Source organism: Pleurodeles waltl, chromosome 1_1 (assembly GCF_031143425.1).
Source record: "Pleurodeles waltl isolate 20211129_DDA chromosome 1_1, aPleWal1.hap1.20221129, whole genome shotgun sequence".
Classification (NCBI taxonomy): Eukaryota; Metazoa; Chordata; class Amphibia; order Caudata; family Salamandridae; genus Pleurodeles; species Pleurodeles waltl.
Genome location: NC_090436.1, coordinates 211,016,875 through 211,038,762, shown reverse-complemented (window position 1 = coordinate 211,038,762; position 21,888 = coordinate 211,016,875). Strand labels below are relative to the sequence as shown.

Genomic DNA, 21,888 nt, shown 5'->3' with positions numbered 1-21,888 from the left:
TGGCGTTAGACCCGTCTAGCGCCAAATTTATGCAGTTAAAGTCATTTTTGGGACGTGGAAACCTACTTTGCATCACTGATATGCACAATAGGCATTCCTGTGCAAAAAATGACTCAAAGGCCTTAGCGCCATATTTATCCCCTGTGCTAAAATCACACACAGGAGGGAGGAGGGGGCAAAACGTGGGGCAAAGCTTGTTTTGCTAAATTTTTTAACGCCTGGGTCTGGGCAGGCATTAGGGGACCTGTGGGCCTATATCCATGGTAGAACACCATGGAATAAGCCCACAGGTGCCCTCCCCAGGCCTCAGGGACACCCCCACCCACACCAGAGGGACAGCGGAGGATGGGGTACCCCATCCCAGGTAAATATAGGTAAGTACAGGTAAGTATTTTTTTTTATTTTTTAAAGTGCCTTTGGGGCTCCTGAAATGGCCCACCCTACATGGCACTGGGTGCAATGGCCATACCCAGGGGACCCTGGTCCCCTGTGCTGGCCATTGGGGTGGTGGGCATGACCCCTGTGTTTTCTAAGACAGGAGTCATGTGGCATGGATGGTTTTGTGTCAGAAAGTGACTCTAAGCAGGTCAGAGTCATTTTTTTACTCTAACCAGCCTAACGTCATTTTTTGGTGCAAAACCCCCTTCTTCCATACCGCCAGCCCCACCAGACTAACGTCAGTTTTTTTTTACGCTAGCCCGCCCTTTGCACCGGCTTGCAACATTCCATAAATATGGTGCCCGGCTGGTGCACAGAAATGGTGCAAGCCGGTGCTAAACATTTTGGTGCAAAACTGTGTTAGTGCAGTTTTGCACCAAAAAGAATAAATCAGGGCCTAAGTATTTCTCTCAGCATTTTCTAAATTAATATGACAAACAACCATCTATAACTCTGAGACGTATGGCTTCTTCATCATTTAATTAATTGAACAACCAATGTTTGATGATCATATCATGTCTCTCAACAAATATGTCAATTGGTTCACCAGCTCCTTGTCTTTCATGTTATCTTTCGTAATTAACATTCAGCATTGGATTGAACTTGAGATTTAACACTTCTTTGATTTGACAGTATGATACTTCATAAGCATGTTGTATTTTCTTCATTACTTCTTTGCTGTTTGGCTATATTGAATGGAAGTTGTGGTTTTAAGAAGAAAGCAGGATGATAACCATTTGTGGAACTTACTGAGGTTGAAAGGAGGGTTCTCTCCAGCATCATTTTCTGTCCACTGGGACCTGCTTAATTCATACCATCTCTAAGGCCCTGCAATGTGCTGCATCCGGGTCACCATGGATTTGAAATCTTGGGGTGGCTAAATGTAAAGGGTCGTAAGAGTAATTTTAGAATTTTTTAAGGTTGGGTTATTGTAGGAAATTGGATTACTGATTGGGGGGGTATAGCCCTGCATAAGCAGCAACAACAATTCTTGTTAGCTTGAAACTGAAACAAACCCCAACTTAACCTGTGCTTAAACCTCTGGTAGCTGAGCACATAGTAGTCAGGCTTAACCTAGAGACAACGTGTAAAGTATTTATGCAGTACACAAACAGTGGTAAAAGTGCAAGCACAATACAAGAACATCCTCACACTAATTTAGACAAATAAAGTTAAATTTAACAAATGGTTTGAGACCAAAATGACAAAACTCCAATCAATAGAAATGGAGTTACGAGATTTTTAAAAATGCCTGGTTGCGTCGGTATGCGACAAAATCAGAAGTTCAGGCCTACTGTGATGGAGCAGGGGCCACATACATGGACCTACTGAGGCATACTGAACAAAGGACCTTAAATCCTAGTTGAGGAGAGTTGTGAGATTACATGCCAATTATGCATCACACAGCGGTTCTTAGGAGCTGTGGGTGTGATGTGGAGTCCTGCCTCGAGGGTGTGTTGTGCAGAGGCAGTCACAAGAAGCTGCAGGGCTGAAATGCTAGCTTTTGCATTGAGGATGAGATGTGTAGCTGCAGTTCTGAGGTGCTGCGGTCCCTGCTTCGGTGATGAATCATGCAGTGGCAGTTCTGATTCAAGGAGAAGATGCGTTGCACTGTGTTGGTTCTGCTCAAGTACACAGCTGGACTGGCAGAGCACCTTCTGGCCCACTTTCATGCATCCAGGACTTAGGGGGGTGCACCACTTGGGAAGGCAAGACTCACAGCAGGCAGAGTCTACGTGGCGGGCTCAAGGTGGTTGGAACCTTTTCTATCTCTGATGCTCTGATCGGGAGGCCAGCCAATTAGCCCTTGGAGTCACACTAGTTGTCTGGGGTTCAAGATGCAGGTACAGTCCTTCCTACTCAGGCAGCAGGGCAGCATGTCAGCAGAGTAGCAGTCCTTTCATCAGAGAAGCACAGTAGTTCTTCTGTGTCGTCCACAGGTCCAGAGGTGAACTGAACAGTTGGGTCTGAACGTCCAATATTTATATTTGGTCTCAGCTTTGAAACAGGCGAACTCTCTAGAGGGTTTCACCCCCAGGGGTGTTTGGAATTTCCTTCCTCCCTGGCCTGAAATCAGCTTGTTTGGGAGTACAAAAGACAAGTGTAAAACCCTATGTGAGAATGCTGAGGTAGAGCTTTTGTGATGTGCAAGTGTTGCAGGTGACAGCTCCACCCCCTGATCAAGCAAGAGATGGCCCACCCTGCCAACATCTATTCCCCCTTTGTCTCACTGTTTGGGAGTAACATACAAAGACCAAATGGTTCGGACAAGAAAATGCAAATTTTCTAAAAGTGACATTTTCAGAAATTTTAAAAGTAAATCCAACTTTCCCTTTAAAGAGATTTTTAAATTAGAAAAGTCTTAAAACACTAAACCTGATATTCCTTTTTGTCCCAGGTTGAAATTTATCACCTATTAAATGTAATAAAATAACCAAATGCTATCTTGTGGGAGAAATGGGCCTTGCAGTAATGAAAAACAAAATGCCAGGACATATAAAAGTTAAACGTGCATATCCAACTGTTTAAATACATTGCACCCTGCCCTATGGGCTGTTTAATGTCTACAAAAAGGGTGACATATACATTTGAAAAGGTAAGGTTTAGGCACAGCAATAGGTTTGAAATGGTTAATTATAAGTGCACACACAGGTTGCAATGGCAGGCTTAAGACATGTTTAAAAGTCTACTTAAGTGGATGGCAAAATCAGTACTGCAGACCCACAAGTAGCATTTACATTACAGGTCCTAGTTACATGTAGTGCTACTTTACCAGGGACTTGTGTATAAATTAAATGTGCCAATTGTGAGTAACTCTATCTTACCATGTTTAAAGCAGAGAGCACAAGTACTTTAGCAGTGGTTTAGTATGGTAAAGTGCACAGAGACCTAAAAGCCAAAAAACGGGTTCAGAAAACAGGAGGGTGAAGGCTAAAAGTTTGGAGACGACCCTGCAGAGAGGGTCAAACCCAACAGTAGTGGTTAGGTTTTAAGGATGGTTAATCTTAGGGTGGGTAGTGGTAATGGGAGGTAAGAATCATTTTAGGGTTAAGAGATGCTAAGGATAATTTTAAGATGTATGGGTAGGTAGTGGTACAGGGTGGTAAGGGTAGTTTAGGGTTTAGTGGAGGGTAAGGGGAAATGGTAGTAAGGGTAATTTTAGTATTTAGGGTTGCATGGGTAATTTTAGAGTTTAGGGGTAGGCAATGGTAAAGGGTGGTAAGGGTAATTTTAGGATTTGAGGTGGGTAATCTGTATTCCCAGAAAATAAACAAAAATTAAATGTAACATTACATTTAAATATGTGTGTGTGTGTGCATGCATGTGTTTGGGGGTGTTTATGTGTATAGGTTTTACTAACCTTAATTATACTTACTGTATGTGGTGAAGATATGCACGGTAAAGGCAAAGACATCTGTGTGGAAAAACTATGCGTGGTAAAAGCATGCATGGTAAAGACTTGCGTTGTAATAAACTCATACAACCAAACCAGTGGAACAGAATGACCAGGGTAGACATAAACACTGCCAGAGACAAGCATATTGAGACAGTAGGATTTAAAGAAACTAATAGATACAGGAAACATGAACCTTAGGAATCACAGGCATGGGAGATACAGCCAAGGTACTTCGGACATTGGAACTTATAATCATGGACTAAAAGGGTATTGAATATGGGCATGTACGATGGAGAGGGCATTCCCTAAACAGAATGTGCTCTGCAAAAAAAAAACTATCCACATCAATATTGAGACACACACTCAACAGAGCCTATGGTAACAGCTAGCCAGTATGGTAGCTGAACATAATATCCTAAATGCTGTTTATCTAATAATCCTTCTATTGGAGTTATTAATAGATAATCTATGCCTAATGGAATTATATTTTTGTAAATGTTATTCACCACAATATTAAGTCAGATAACATTTTTGGTATCGATATTCTGACATATAACTCCATGGTCGGACTGCTCTATATGGCAATCTGGCAGCGCCAGTACTGCCGGTCTGACATGTCAGTATGGGTTAATTTATGGGGTGTTTGTGGACATGTTTTACTGTCTGATAGGAAAAAAGTTCTGTTAATTTCTCTGATATTGTCACAAATTTGTGCTCCAAGCACAAGTCCATGCATTGTGTCACACCTTGCAAAACACCTATACAGCTTGCAAATGTAAACCACTTTTTTGCTATTTGATGCACTCGTAGGAGAACGTTTATTTTGGTGTCTGGGCCTACTTTTTGCCCCAGTCCGACCCTGTACAACCCATAAAGCCATACCAATGGAAGAATCGGACTACAAAAACACAAAGGAACATCACATCACTTTGCTTCCCTTGTAAACACTGAGTTCTGAGTCTGCTCAGGAGGTGCATTCTAGACACATCCAATTACAGCTGTAGTGTGATTGCTCTGTGCATTGCATCCTTTTGAATCCACACGCTCACAATCGGAGGTAGCAGTGGCTCGTGGTTCTGGGAGGACATCTTAGCGACAGCATTTACTTTTTCTTGACGAACTCTTGATTCACCTGAGGGTGGCTTCTCACTGGTCCAGTTTGGAAGGACATCACTCTTCTTTACAAAGAATCTGTGTGGGCTTTGACCTTAGACAAACAAAGAAAGTATGTTGTTTATTCATATAATGAACTGAGTTAAGGACGTCTGTGCAGTGCACTATGCACGTCTTTAGATTTGTGGGATAAGGATCACACACAATGGAACGTCTCCACAGCAACGTTTACTTGTGACAAAGACTAAGCAAAGCATAATTTAGTTTTGTGTATTAATGTTTTATTCACTGTCCCTGCCATTAACAGGCAACTTCATGACAACAAAAATATCATTTCATATGCAATCTAGAGGAAGTTCTTAAGAGGTTAATGGTTAATAGATTAATGGAATATATATGTAGGCAGTTTAAATACATCTGTGTATTGTAGTATAAATAATTGGCTTGTTTTTTCTAGAATATGTTTCCCTACCAATTCTACCAACCTCGAAAATGCAGTTTAATGAAATCCTAACACAAGGAATCACTTAATTGACAAATAATCAAACCTCATTAACAGAGTAGAGAATAATGTTTGGGAAAGGAGAATGAATGGATAGATGCGAGAGTCAGGAGAAAAAAGAGTTACCCAGTTTTCCCATTAAGATAGTAGCTGAAGGTCACAAAGAAGAAGAGAAGAGACAGACGCATGAAAAAAGGGATGGGGAAAAAGAGAAATGGAATGCAGGGAATGGCTGTGAGGTTGGGGTATGGAAAAAAACTAAGGCATTTCATCAGAAAAGTTGTTCATCAAAAGCAAAGCACAAAAACACTGTGTATTATGAAAGTAAATTGTCACAAGGATTATTTTATCAAAGTGGGTATAGGCAGTTTGTCTGGTAATTACTTTGAAGATCACATAAAAACTTACTTACAAACCACAGTGAAGCTAGAAACCTCAAAATAATTGTAGCATTAGCAGGGTTTCCAGAAATTGTAACAACATGTTTTACAATATGATAGTGACATCTCTCGGAAAGTGGGCATTTGTGTGGTTTTCTATTAGACACTATTACTCACAATAATCTGGGTATCAAATAATGGAGTTTATATTTTAGAGTGGGTGAGCAGGAGTCATAAAATATATTGAACACTTTTGTGCAACATATATGCAGTGGCAGTAGGGCGGAGGGACAACGGGGACAGGGGAAATAACTAAAAAAAAAAAAAAACCACTTACCATTCTCATCACCACCTCCTGCCGCCTCGCTCCTCTTCTGGTGTCCCTGCATTTACTGGGACACCAGCACAGGCTCCCCAGCAATCCTGGCACTTCTATCATGATAAACCAAGCATAAGAGCAACATCAGGACTGGTCTAAGCAGCTTGGACTGCCGCTCAGACACTGCCCTGTGCAGCTTCTCCAGCCCGGCTGCTCAACATGGCTGGTTTGGAGAAAGCTAAGTGTGCATGTGTGTTTGGCCGGCCTAAGACGGCCAGCCAAACACACATGCACACTTAGATGCACTCTCTCCTCCATCCCCTCCCCGCACACCTCTCCATCCTCCCGTGGTCCAGCCCCGCCACTCCCTGCACTGCTGGCTGAGCCAGCAGATGAAACATAAAACAATAGTAAGCTATCGTTTGGGGCGACGCTCCTTCGCCATTGCAGAGGAGCCGCCCCTGCATATTTACGAAAAATGGGTTTGCAGTCTCAGTTAGAAATTCATGATACAGAGGATCAGAATTTTGGGCTTTCCTGACTGTAAATTCCAGTAACCACAGAAGAAAAAGAAAAATCTCTATTACAGTAGAATATTTGCAGCAGTATGTTTGTTTCAGATGAGAAGAAAGCCATTCTGCAGGGTGATCATGTTTAAAGACTGTAACATCGAAAAAGTCTAAACCTTGGCATAGCTTTTCCCAGCTTGGCAACATATGTAAATTTACTCTTACAAACGGGAGTACTTTTGTTTCTAAATTGGTGCTGGATAGGCAGTACCCCTCTATTTCATGGGGGTATAGCCGATGAGGTTTCTCCACCTGAAAAAATTGATTATGGTAAAAAGAAAATTCACTGGTATTTAAATTAAATCGATTATTCTGTTGCCTGTCTATGACAGTCTGCATCTTGGCATTATTTTATATCATCTGAGTTCCTGATTCTTTCCCTATTGTTTCTGAAACTATTGCACTGATTGTTTTTGCTCTTTGAATCACCAGCTTCAGAGTATGGTACTCTGTGTAGCATCTGTCGTAGTTTGGGCTCTTGCTCTGGGCAAGACTGCTGGTTCAAGGATGACAATACTTATTTTTGTAGGCGACTATGCCTATCCTACAACAAGTCGCAACTGTTGTCCCAACCGTTCCGGCTCACTAGCAGTACCTCACCAATAACCCAAACAGTTAAAGGTGATTTGTGGCAGCCGTTACGCATGGACTCAGAAGTATGACATCTCAGGGAGTGTCGTGGTTAAACGGAGATTACCCCTCACAGATATATCATGTCTCATCCAAACACAGGCAATAACGAAGATGCAGTAATGTTTCAATAGGTTTTATTAAATACAATACGGTAAACCGCATGGGCTGCAATGATTAGGATAATGAACAATGCAAGAAATAGAATTGTAAAGACGAGAGTCATGATTACGAAGACCCCCACCATCTTGCGTTAGCATGGAAAGACATAAAGTGTATAATATGTCCCAATACCCTATCGTGATAGGCCTAAACTCCTACCTAAAGGAGAGCTTGGTATGTTAAACCTAATCTGCCAATGCCATGTCCCTGGAAAGAGCCCCCAACCCTGGCTACCTTGAAATGAGGTCTCGAGCTGTGACTTCAGAAGAACACGAGGTCCGGGTCAGCATCAAGGCGGCGTGCAGCATCGATTGCAGCAATGGTATCTGGTCGGAATCCCTCTGATTATCTGTCTAAAGTGTGATGTATTTATATAGATCTACTTGGACCCCTGATGTAGGTTGTTCCACAACAATAGATAACACCGCATGCTTGGGACGGTAATTTATAATGTGAGCACCTACAGTTTGTTTGTCTTTGTCGCATGAGTGGACGCTTTAGCGCGGTGACACTGATAACATAACTCTAAACAAAAGGGGCCTAACTATAAACAAGGCAGCCATCTTAGAAGAATTAATTAAATAAATGGTCTAAGACAGAGCAAGCTAAGTAGGTTAAAAGTCGCTAGGTGACAGGGCACGAGTCGACAAGCCAAAGGCTAAGCTAACTCCTGTTATCCTATTAAACAAACTAGGATTCACTACACATCCTCCCCAGCATGGGTACTCTACTCATAAATAAAAAGGCCACACAAGGTGCTTGGTCTTACATGTCTTTATTTGTCTGCATGCAAGCACAAACTCAACATTCTAACATGAAATCTATTCACCACACCTTATCACTTACGTCACAGTTCTTCGGAGTCCATCAGGAACCAAAATAGTCCCCTCATCGCTAACTCACAAGACAATACATCTCCCGCTTGTTTAATAAAAAATACATTTTTTTTACAAACATATATACTTTTCGTTGAAGTTTACCATCTGTTGTAGATCTCCTGTTGGTCCATTGTGGTAACTTGGTCATCATGGCTCTCCCAAATATAAATGTGGCAGGACTTTCACCTGTCATTTCATGAGGAGTAGACCAATAAGCTTGAAGAGTAGCATGGAGAGCTGACTTCAGTTTAAGCTTCTCAAACTTAGCAGACTGAACAGTCTTTTTGAGTGTGTTCATAAAGTGACTGACAACACAGTTTGCTTGTGGTCAAAGAAGTGTCATTTTCTGATGCTTCACATTGAGATGAGAAATAAATTCTTGGAATTCTCAACTGTTGAAAGGTGGACCATTGTCAGACTTTAAAATTGAAGGGACACTCGCTATTGCAAAAATGCCATCTAATCTCTCAATTAAGTTTTCTTGAGTAATAGATGAGGAATCTTCTATTAGTGGAAGACAGAGTATTCATCTATAATCACCATCAGGTGATGTCCATTGTCAAGAGGACCAAAGAAATCAAAAGCACTTCTCTCCCACAATTGTCTTGGTAAATATGACATGTTCAAGGTATGTTCAGTGACTTTGGGAGATAAGCAATCGCACAAATAACAAGCCTTCAATTATTTTTAAACTCTGTCAAGTCAAGGCATCAAAATTGGATCTCGGAGCGCTCATTTAGTGGCAACAATTCCACAATGTCCTTCATGGGCTACTTCAATTACTTTTTGTTGCAGATACTCTGGTATGAAAATTCTTGAACCTCTTAAGACAATGCATTCTTGAGTAAAGGACACTTTGGGGGTCATTATGACCTCGGCGGTCTTTTGAAAAGACCGTGGGGGACCGCCGTGCTGAAGACCGCCAGTGGTGGCGGTTTTCCGCTCGGCGTATTATGACTGTTGGCTGCTCTCCGTCCTTTTTCAGACGGAGAGCCGCCAACAGCCATACTGGCGGGCGGCGGGGAAGTGGAGGTTGCTCCACCTCCACCGCCACGCTAACAGAACACCGCCCACCGAATCACGTCCTGTGATTCAGCGTGGCGGTGTTCTGTTGGCGGTGTGGTGTCGGCGGAGCAGCCCCCATGGCTCCCGTCCCCTCCCGGAGGATCGACGGACCAGGTAAGTCGATTGTCCGTTAGGGGAGGGGGGTGGGGGGGTGTTGTGTGTTGTGTGCATGCATGGGGGTGTGCGTTTGTGTATGTAGAGGGGGTGTGTGAGTGCGTGTAGGCTTGTGGGGGTGTTGTGTGTATGTGAATGAGTGCGTGTATGTCTGTGGGTATGTCTGTATGGATGTGTGCGTGTATGTTTGAATGTGGGTGTGCGTGTCTGACTGTGTGTGTGGATGTTGGCATGTATGTCAGTGTGTGTGCATGTATGTGTGTTGGTGGTGCCTGCGTGAGTGTCATGTGTGACTGTGTAATGTGATGTTGGGGGTCGGGGTGGGGAGGGGGGCCCTGCCACCTTTGGGGGTGGCAGGGGTGGTGGGGGGTGTAGAGGAGGGAGTCGGGTGGGGGTGGGGGGTGGGGGAGACCCCTATCAGTGCCAGGGAAGGAATTCCCTGGCACTGATAGTGCTTACCGCCATGGATTTCATGGTGGTTTCAAACCGCAGGAAATCCATGGCGGTCAGCCGGGTCCAAATACCGCCGGCGGTATAGTGACGGCGGCCGTGCAAAAAAAAGACCACCAGCCTGTTGGCGGTCTTACCGCCGCTTCTCCGCCTTCCGCCAGGGTTGTAATGACCCCCCTATCTTTTACATTCTTGAACTTCTGATAATCGTTGTCACGTGTGAGAGGTCGAGTGTGTTGTTTCCAGGACTGATGTACAAGAATGTCCTTAAGTATCAGCATGTCATTGTCTTTGCTCATTGCAGTAATAATTTGTTCCAAAGAAATAGCAGCAGAGGTGATTTACTTTACGATGAAGTTAAGGTAGGCTTCGGTCACTTTGGAAGCGGAACTGTAACACTGTACTGGCACTCATGAAACATAGTCAGCAGGGCTCTGATCTTTCGCTGGTCGGTGCACAATAGTGTAGTCATTTTCCTGTAGCCTCAAACCCCAACGTTCAATTCTGGGAGGCTTCCTGGCTTTGGATTGCCTAAGATGGGAAGCAATGCATGATGATCGGGTACGAGTGTGAAAGGTTTTCCATATCAGAATACACAGAAATGTTCACAAGCCCACACGATTACTAAGCTTTCTTTTACAGATTGTGAGTAGGCACGTTCAGTTTGTGACAAACCTCTGCTTGCATATGCACAATATACCTTCGAGCATTTGGGTGTCCACTGTGATAGGAAGGATTGTGCCCAATCCAACTGCGCTTGCGTCAACAACAACCTCTGTGTGTAACTTTGGATCAAAGTAGGCCATTTCAGTGGCCTTCTCAATTGCATGTTTGATTTTCTAAAAACTTAGTTCACATTCATGTAACCAGTAAAATGGAACATTTTTTTTGTTAAGTCTGTTAAGGGAGCACTTACTGTGGCAGAGCCACTTATGTATCTAGAACAGTAACTGGCTATGGCAAGCGATGAACAAATCATGGTAACATCTTGTGGGGGATTGGTGGATTGGTGGCTTACAAGGCTCAAACTTTAGTTGTATCTGACGTCATACCCCCATGAGAAAAGATATGTTCAAAGAACCTGAAACATGTTTTGGGGAACTCACACTTCTCTGTATTCAAGGTCAGATCTGCATCAGCAAGTAGTCATAAACTTGTGCAAGGGCTTTACCATGTTCTTTTTGTGTGGCCCCCAATACTAATATATCATCACTGATGAAAGCATTTGTTACAGGCTGGATTAGACGTCGAATAGCATCTTGAAAAAGTTCTGCAGCTGATGACACACCAAAGCTTTTATATTTGAATAAACCAATGTGCGTTGAAAAGTTAGTTATGTACCTGCAATTTTTTTCAAGTTACAATTGATACCCTTTGTTCAGATCGAGGCAAGAGAAGTCTTTGGCATAATTTATCTGTGTGACCATGTCGGAAATGTACGGACTGGGATACCGTTCATTTTCAATTGTCTTGTTAGCTTGACGCATATCAAAACAGATGCAAACAACTCCTTCAATGTCCTTTTTCTGTATTACCACTATGGGGGAAACCCACGGAGTCGGACCAACAGATCGATCAATGATATCATGCTTTAGTAGTGTTCCAAGCTCTTTCTCAACAGCTTCTTGTCAATGAAATGCAATTCATCTATGTCTTTGAGCAACAGGACGAATGTCCTTATTGATATGCAGTTTCACTTTCATGTTCTTGAGCTTTCCTAATCCATGAAACAATGAAGGGAATTTACTTACTATTTTGTGATGAGCACTCATGTTGTAGTTCACAGATATCAGTCCCACACCAGCAGCAGTATTAAAACTGAGTAAACAGCACTTGACGCAGTACATGCTTGTACCTTTGTCTTTTTTTGTTTCAGGGTGGCTACAGATGAACATTGACTCTTTAATGGAGTTGATGCAGCCCATGTACACTTGGGACTTCAACAGTGTGAGATGGGGCAATGGGGATAGCTCACTGTAGTTTTCCTCAGGCATAATGTTCATTGATGCACCACTGTCAATAAAAAATGTATGGAATAGCTGTTTATCTTTAGTGTAATTTTCCTTTAACTAGTATATTTCTTCGCATGTGGCCAGCCCGACAGGTACAAATTTTTATGAAGTAAACATCAACATCACACATCCATCTTTCTCAGTGTCCCTTGACACTGAAACTGAAGAACTGTTGGATGAAGATTCAGGTGACGATCAACTTCATTTAGTGTCAATTTGCATCAGCTGGCTGATATTGGCACTTGGCCTTGTTGGTGCACATAGAAAGTTGCTTCTAGAACGTTTGGGAGTCGATTTTGTGTTCTCGGCGTTACGCACTTAGGGGCTTGTATACAAGCTACTTGCGCTGCCGTAGCGTCACTTTTTTTTACGCTGCAATGGTGCAAGCAGTCCCCTACACTATGCAACATTTACAAACTGGAGCAATGTGACCACTGCACCAGTTTGTAAATCCTTGCGCCACATTATGCCTGCGTCAGGTATCATGTATGTATGGTAGGTGTTCCCCCGTTAAAAGCCCCGCAGAACTGGTGCAGCGAAATCTAGAAGATTTCCCTGCACCATTCAGCTCCTTCACAGCGTCACTTTTTTAACGCTTGCTCAGAGCAAGTGATAAAGTGAGGCAGTATTTTTTTTACATTGGATCCTCCTTGCATTGCTGGAGAAGCGTCATCTTTTTTCATGCTAGTCCAGCAATGCATCAGTTTAGCGTCACAGATGCTTCAAAATTTCTGACGTATCTGTGGAAACGTGCACCACGGAGCGATGTATCATAAATACAGTGCTACCATGGCGTCTTTAGGGGGTCCAGGGCTTGTGCAAGAAAACTGGTGCATGGATTCTGATGCGCCAGATTCTAGTAAATGAGGTTCATAGGGGCTTATTTACAAGCCCCTAGTGCCTCTGGAGCATCACTCTTAGCGATGCTCCGGTGGGGCTGTGCCACTTGCGTGGCTTAATGCCACCTTGTTAATATGGGCCCCGACCAGTTTTCAGCAGCTGAGGAGCGTGTAGTGGGTGTTGCTGTGGGCATTCCACTACAACACCAATTGCATTTTGATGCTGCCCCAGATTTACGAGGATTTGTAAACCGGAGGCAGCTACAAAAACTAACACCACCCTAAAGGGTGGCATTAGCATGGCGCAAAGAGAAAAAATACTTTTATTTCTCCTCATTTTTTATTTTTCTGCAGCACACATAGAAAGAGCAAATTGCCATGAATGATTGTTTATGTGCAGGAACAGACACCTTCCTGAACAAAAAGAATCATTAAATGATGGGAATTTGCTACTTCTATGTGTGCTGCATTCTGCAGAACACATAGAAGTAACAAATCACCATTATTGATTGTTTATGTGCAAAAAGGGACACCTTCCTGCACTTCGACAATAATTCCCTGCAACACAGGCACCCTTGCACTATGGAACAAAGGGCCTGCGTTAGTGCTATGCAGCTAATTTTAGCGCCAGTGCTAGGGGAAACACAGGGCTGCGTGGTATTTTCATATTATGGCACATCCCTGCATTTCTAAAGTGATGCAGCACGGCTCTGCCAATTTTTGGCACAGCAGCGCTATGCCACTTTCTTGTAAATGAGGCCCTTAGTTTTGAAAACCTTAACAAAATGGTTCTTCAGCCTTGTGTTTTTGCTTACTTGTCGATCTGCACTTTTCTCAGCTCCAGCAGACATGAGTACTTGCTCCACACTAAGGGGCTCATTTACAAGTGCCTTGTGCTGCGGTACTGTGATTTTTTCTGACGCTACGGCTGCACAGAACAGTCCCCCACCCCATGCTGCAGTTACAAACGGGTACAATGGGACCATTGCACCAGTTTGGTTTGTAAACCCTTGTGCCACATTATCCTGCACCAGGTATAATGTATGCAAGGGAGGCATTCCCCCCACTAGTAAGCCCTTAGGTATGGAGCAGTGAAATCCACGAGTTCACTGCATCATTCTAGAAACTGTGCTTTGTTCTATGGGCCTCCCTGCGCTTTGCTGGACAAGCATAAAAATTTCTGACAGTCCAGCAAAGCGCCACAGCTGCGTCAGAAATTCTGACACAGCTGTACTAACCAACACCAACGTGCACTGTATCATGGTGTCGTTAGGGGGGCGTAGGGTGGTGCAAGCAAATTGGAGCATCGTGAGCGATGCTCCAGTTTGGAGTAAATGAGGCCCTTAGTGTTTCTGTCAGCATTTGTCATCTGAATGAATTTTAGAGATGTGCGGCTTCTTCATCATTGATTTCATTGAACTTATAATGTTTGATTAGCATATCAAGTATCTCAGCAAATTTGTCCATCATTTCCCCAGCTCATTGTCTTTCGCATTATCTTTCGTAATCAACATTCAGCATTGGATTGAACTTGAGATTTAGCGCTTCTTTCATTTGACAGTATAATACTTAATCAGCATGTGGTATTTTCTTTATTACTTCTTTTACTCCCTCACTGGCAAGATTCTTGAGGTATTTGACAATCTTTTTGTTGTCTTTTTCTTCCAGAGCATTGATGAAATCATCAAAAGTTTCTATCAAGGCAGTCCATCTGTCATCAATATTTTGCTGTTTGGCTATATCAAACGTTAGTTGTGGTTTTAAGAAGGAAGCAGCATTATAACCATTTGTGGAACTTACTGACATTGAAAGTGGGGTTCTCTCCAGCACCATCTGCTGTCTGCTGGATCCTGCTTCATTCACACCTCTCTAGGGCTCTGCAACGTGCTGGCATCAGGGTTGTCATGGATTTGAAGTCTTGTGGACTGTTTCTTCATGGCCATTAGAACCCTTAAAGTACACGAAGACTTTTTGAGTTGCACTGAGCCCCACTCTTGAACCCTCTTAAAGAATTGACCACTTTGTAAACACAACCCCCATGCTTTCCTTTGAGTTGCAGCTCCTGGTGCAGAGGTCAGATGGCTGCCTTTACATCAGTTCGGGTAAGCGTAATCGTATTCTCTAAATATCTGGTTATCAGCACCTCTAATGTTTCTTTCCATTTATTTGCTTCCACTCACAGTGTTCTCTTGCATCTGTCTGTCACTGTTCACCATGTTTTACATTTCTGATTGTTAAAGCATTTAGCGTTTCTTTACACTCAACTATCGCTGCCTCTAGCACGTCTCTATACTTGATGACCGCTGCCTTTAGCGTTATTGTTCCATATATCTTAAAGCTCTTTGTGTATCTCTTTTATGGCCTCATCTGGAGGTTCCTGGCCAATGTTGCAGAAATCCTTCTGTGGGGCCTTCATCTTTTCGAAAGCTCATCACTGGCTGACTCCACATATGCCAAACATCGATCTTCACTTCAACTGAGGCACGTATGAAACGCACAAGCAGTTTTCTGTGCTACAGCATACTCTCCGGGAGAGCACTGTTTTTTGGGTTCCGTATCCCCTATTTTGTCACCAGTTGTAGTGTCCTCCCCAGCATGGGCACTCGAAAATGAACATGCCACACATGGAAAATGGTCTTCCACATCTTTTTTCTTCTGCATGCAAGTGTGAACTCAACATTCTAAACATAAAATCTATTATCCACACCTTACCACTTACCTCACATTTCTAGAGTCCATGAGGAACCAAATGGGTCCTGTCATAGCTAACTCACAAGACACTACACTCTGTTACTTTTATTTTTTGGTAAAGTGATTCCATGCAAAGGACAATTTTATTGGCCAGCCTGGCATTCCTGCAACCAAAGCCAGTAATTTAGGCATACCGAATACCTCACCATCCACCGTAAGTGGACACCAACCTGGCTCCTTCACCTTGCAAGTGAACAGCAGGTTCTCACCTTTACCCTGCAAATGAATGGGTACACAAGGAGTAAACACCTTCAGCTGGACATGCTCAGCAAAGTTATACTCAATTATGCTCAGCTTGCACCTCGTGGACCTGATACCCATCTTAGGCCCTGGTTAGAGTAGATAAAATTCTGGCACCCAGGCGTTTGGAATTTATTTGGATGTAATGGTTATCATGTATTCTGAGTTTTGGAGGAATAACAAGCATATTTGGGTGCTTACAGCACCAACACCTACTTGTCCTGGAAAATACTGGGCCTGTTCCTATAGTTAAATTGAGGCAGGTTTGACTTGCCGAAAGTTAATGAAATGAAACAGGAGTTAGTGAAGGGGATTGCAGTTTAATAATGCCATGTGTTATTAGGCCCTTGGTGCAGCACCTCTGCGATCTTTCCTCTGGCTACCAATAGAAGAAAGAGCCACCTGCAATGTACATTACCCATAACGCACTAGTATGGGGACCCCACCCAAGCTTAAGGAACTTTCATGGTCATTACAACCCTGGCGGTCGGTGTTAAAGCGGCGGCAAAACCGCCAACAGGCTAGTGGCAAAAAAAATTGGAATCCCGACCGTGGCGGAAACCGCCGACATAGACAGCCACTTTAACACTCTGACCGCCAAGGTGGTACAAACACTGCGGCGGTAACCGCCAACAGACAGGCGGAGGACAATGTACCGCCCACAGAATTACAACAGTCCAATCCGCCACCTTTTCCGGGGTGGATTCACCGCGAACAAAAACAGGACTTGGAAGGGAAAACGCTCACCTCTACACACCCCAAGAGGAATCAGGACACCATGGAACCCGTGCTCCAGATACTGCCAGCCTTTATCTTCCTGCTTCTCTACCAGGAACAACAAAGACGGCGGCAAAGACCACGGTGAGTACTGCACCTACGACACAGGGGAGGGGGGAGGGAAAAGAGAGTGACACACACACGCAACACCCCCACCCACACCCTCACCCACGGCAACACACACACTAATACATCATGATACATTACAGTTACACCCCCCAACCCCCTCTGGAAGAATGCAAGGACAAAAGGAAATGAGTCGAATGATTGTAATATATTCAAATACATGAATCAAAAATATATACATATATAAAGATATTCACACTATAAACAAATATATACACCAAGAATACAAGTCCAAGGGATTCCACCATCATAGCCCATGGACCACTGGGCCCAAAATGCATGGGCGAGGCCCACACTCAATACCCGAACAAGACGGAGAGAACACTGCTGGGGCATCAGATAGAAATAAAACAGGCACCTCAGGGGGAAGGGAAGGGTGGGAACCTCAGCCGGATGAGTGCACGACGCCAGATCCACGAGGGGGCTCCATGCCCATTGATGAATCCTGGGGAGTGCAAAGCCACAGTCTCTCAAGTCTCTCCAGTGGGTGGGTTGCCCACTGCTTTATCCTGGGGAGTGGGTTGCCCACTGCTTTATCCTCGGGAGTGCAAAGCCACAGACCCTCAAGTCTCTACAGTGGGTGGGTTGCCCACTGCTGCATCCTGGGGACTGCAAAGCTGCAGTCTCTCAAGTCTCTACATTGGGTGGTTTGCCCACTGCTACATCCTGGGGAGTGCAAAGCCACAGTCTGTCAAGTGGATAACAGTCTCCACTGGTTCTGGAGGGGGCTTTGTGCCCAGAGTGCTTCATCCTGCCAAGGACTGAGGCAGTGGATACCTTTCTCCACTGGTTCTGGAGGGGGCTTTGTGCCCAGAGTGCTTCATCCTGCCAAGGACTGAGGTAGTGGATGGATCTCTCCACTGGTTTTGGAGGGGGCTTGGTGCCCAGAGTGCTTTATCCTGCCAAGGACTGAGGTAGTGGATGGATCTCTCCACTGGTTCTGGAGGGGGCTTTGTGCCCAGAGTGCTTCATCCTGCCAAGGACTGAGGTAGTGGATGCCTTTCTCCACTGGTTTTGGTGGCGGCAGTGTCCTTGGCAGCAGTGCTGGTGGCGGCGGTGTCCTGTTCAGCGGTGCTGGTGGGGGTGGTGTCCTTGGCAGTGGTGCTGGTGGCGGTGGTGTCCTGCTCAGCGGTGCTGGTGGCGGCGGTGTCCTTGGCAGCGGTGCTGATGGCGGCAGTGTCCTTGGCAGTGGTGCTTGTTGCGGTCTTGTCCGCCGTGCAGGTTTTCCCAGACTTGCCGGTTTTACTGTGCCCCTTCCCCACCTTGGATGGTGGCACAGCTGTCTCCACACCCCCAACTGTACCCCTGGGAGCAGCTTTGGTGGCAGATTTCTTTCCTCTTTCCCGTCCGTGAACTGGCCAACTTTTTATACTTTTGAGGTGGGGGACTGTCCGTGCTCTGGCTCCTTGACACACTGGCTGCCCTGCTGCCTGGCACACTCCAGAAGCCGGTTACTACTGGCACCACTGTTCCCCCAAATGTTGTGGCTGAGGCGCTGGGTTGGGACCTGGAGACTGAAGGGGTGGGGGAAGTGAGGGAAAGAGGTCAAGGTTGGACAGGAAAAGTTTTTTGGGCACATTGGGACGGGTAGATGGAGGGGGTTTGGGAGTGGAGGAAGAGGTAGTGGTTGTAGGAGGTGTACGTTTGCTCACTTTGGGTGAAGGTGCATGGGCTGGAGGCTGTCGTGAGGTGGATGGCTGTTGGGTGGGTGTGTGGCTGCGATGGGGTACCTTGGGAGTTGGGCTCACAGACACAGTGGGAGAGGACACAGGGGATGTGTGAATGGTAGTGGGGGTGGTGACTGCATGTGAGCGGTGTGTGGTGATGGGCCTGCTGGTGATGGAGGTAGTGGCTGACGATGTAGTGCATGCAGGTGTGAGTGGAGACGAGACAGGGAGGGAGGAGGGAGACGAGGAGGAGGGGGACACAGTGGAGGCAGTGGATGTTGGTATGTCTGCATGTGTATGATGCTTGCGTGAGTGCCTGTGGGATGTGTGGTGCTTATGTTTGCCTGAGCTTCCCTTGTGTGTTGAGTGTGTGCATGCTGGTCTGATGGTGTGCTTGTGATAGGCTGAGGTACAGAGGTTTGGGTCTGGGTGGAGGAAGTTGGAGAGGGGAGGCTAGAGACAGGGACAATGGCTGCCAGAGTCTGAAAAGCTCGCTGTTGGGCTGCCTGACCAGAATGAATGCCCTCCAGGTATGCATTGGTTTGTTGCAACTGCCTCTCTACACCCTGGATGGCATTCAAAATGGTAGACTGCCCAACAGTGAGGGACCTGAGGAGGTCAATGGCCTCCTCACTGAGGGCAGCAGGGGTGAGAGGAGCAGGGGCTGAGGTGCCTGGGGCGAAGGAGATGCCCACCCTCCTGGGTGAGCGGCCACGGGGCAAACGCTGAGGGGCTGCTGGGAGGGCGGTGCTGGTGGGGGGGGGGGTGGTGGCTGTACCTGTAGATGCGGGGGCACAGATGGGCCCGCCACCGCAAGGGAGCTCCCATCAAAGGAGGAGTCCGTATCACTGGTCTCAGCTCCTGTCCCCGCCATGGAGCTCCCCTCACCCTCCGTCCCACTGGTGAATTCAGACTCCGTTGTGTCGTCCTCCAGGGCCATGTGGGATGCAGCTCCCTCCTGCTCTGGTGCCACTGCTCCTCCGCCTGATGATGCTAATTCACACAAGAACAGGGAGACCACAAAAGGGGGGGGAAGAAAGAAGAAAGACATGTTGAGTGCATGCAAGACCGCTACCGTTGGCGGACACTACAGACACAGAAGCCCCCTGCACTACGCCGTGCACTTGGAGTTCACTAATCAATCACAGGGACATGGGTTACAAGGCTATGCCCGATTGCTGCACACATGGATGTCACAAGAGCCTGACTAGGTGTAGTTGGCTCTGTACACAGGTGGGGTGGGGTGCCACAGGGCTTGCCTTCAGAAGGGACCTTGCCTACTAAACTCGCCCTGGCCTAGGGGAACCCACAGCCCACCTTCCCCACCCAGACACCTACAATGCGCGCTGAATCAGCTGAATGAGAGTGTACTCACCACCTTGTGGCTGCTGTGATGCCCTCAAGCGCCCATCCAACTCCGGGTACGCCACCGTCAGGATCCGGAACATCAGGGGGGTCATGGCGCGACGAGCACCCCTCCCACGTTGGGAGGCCATTCCCAGCTGGGCCTCCGCCGTCTTCTTGCTCCAGCAGTGAATGTCCTCCCATCTTTTCCGGCAGTGGGTGCTCTGTCTGTGGTAGACCCCCCAGGGTCCAGACTTCCTTGGCACGCCAAATATCCTTCTTCTGGTGGGCGCTGACCTACAGGAATAGTACAGGGGAAAAGGAGAAGATATATCCGTCCGCACCGTTACAGTCATTGGCCCGCATCCCTACCCTTGCCATGACGCACATGCACTCACCGTCGTTTCATGCACGCCTCATTCTCCCCCCCATCTTTTATCCACACCACTCCAAACAGCCATTGCCCACACAGCATGCTCACAGTGTACTCACCTGTTTGTCTGGAGGACCGTAGAGTAGCGTGTACTGGGGGAGGACCCCATCCACTAGTTTCTCCAACTCCTCCGTGCTGAAGGCAGGGGCCCTTTCCCCAGACACACGAGCCATTGTCTCTTCCAGACTGAGTTCACAGCAGCACTTGCAGTGTAGGTCCTCTCCTGTCAAAGATTAGGTATCAAGTGATTGAACAGAGAGAAAATGGTGGTCACGTCCGCGGTGGTGCGTGCCGTCACCGCCGGCGTACATCGTCATTGGCTCCTGGGACCCATAGGGTCCAATGTTAACCAATGCAGGATTGCGCCGCGGTCTTCGACCGCCTACCGCAATGGTGTACAACGCCAGCGCAGTTACCTCATATCCCCTTGTCCCACTTTACAGGTCAGGCAGACGCCATTTCAGGGGCCCACATGGCATTATTTTGGACTGCATCACACATATCTAAGCCTTGCTTAAACACTAATACAGCCCTATGTCGATTTGCAAACATTTTCTGATTAATTTGTGTTTACGTACCTCAGAGTTGGTTGACTCTCTGCTCGCTGTTCTCCTCCATAGGCAACGTCTGCAGGGGCAGGTGAGGAGATGGCGGCATCCTCCGGTGTACATACCGCTAGTGGACCTGTCGACAATGGAGGAGCAACATGTGATCATCACCTACAGACTTGATCGTACCACAATCCTGGAACTGTGTGCCCAGTTGGGGCCAGACCTGATGTCAGCTATCCGCCATCCCACAGGAATCTCCCCTCTAGTACAGGTGCTGTCAGTCTTCCATTTCCTAGCAAGTGGGTCTTTTCAAACAACAGTGGCCATAGCATCAGGGATGTCCCAGCCTAATTTTTCCAACGTGTTGTCCAGAATGTTGTCTGCCCTGCTAAAACACATGCGGAGTTACATAATTTTCCTAAGGGGGAGGATTAGCCTACAGTGAAAGGTAACTTCTATGCCCTGGGACATATCCCCAACATCATAGGTGCCATTGATGGGACACATGTGGCCTTGGTACTCCCACGCAGGAGTGAACAGGTGTACAGAAACCGGAAGAGTTACCATTCGATGAATGTGCAGATGGTGTGTTTGGCCGACCAGTACATCTCCCATGTGAATGCCAAATTTCCTGGCTCAGTGCATGACGCTTACATTCTGAGGAACAGCAGCATCCCTTATGTGATGGGGCAACTCCAGAGGCACCATGTGTGGCTATTAGGTGAGGACATGGACCCTATACAGTGTGAATAGGTGTCTGGGTCTGGGGATGTCCCTATGAGTTAGTGTGTGTCTAACATTGTCCCTCACCATTTGCAGGTAACTCTGGTTACCACAAACTGTCATGGCTACTGACCCCTGTGAGGAATCCCAGGACAAGGGCAGAGGAACGCTACAATGAGGCCCATGGGTGAACTAGGAGGATTATAGAGAGGACCTTCGGCCTCCTGAAGGCCAGGTTCCGGTGCCTCCATATGACAGGTGGTTCCCTATTCTACTCACCAAAGAAGGTATGCCAGATCATCGTGGCCTGCTGTATGCTTCACAACTTGGCTTTGCGACGACAGGTGCCTTTTCTGCAGGAGGATGGTCCAAATGGAGGTGTTGTGGTAGCTGTGGAGCCTGTGGACA

The 21,888-nt window shown here is 46.2% G+C and overlaps 1 protein-coding gene across 1 annotated transcript in view; it reads right to left on the bottom strand.

Annotated features, from left to right (window-relative positions):
* Positions 1–964: 964 nt before the first annotated feature.
* LOC138282903 (uncharacterized) overlaps positions 965–21,888 on the bottom strand; it is an 80,611-nt gene continuing 59,687 nt past the window's right edge. The window contains exon 2 of the mRNA XM_069220919.1: positions 965–5,042. Within this exon, the coding sequence (XP_069077020.1) occupies positions 4,828–5,042 (215 nt within the window). The 3' untranslated portion in view covers positions 965–4,827. The remainder of the gene's footprint in view (positions 5,043–21,888) is intronic.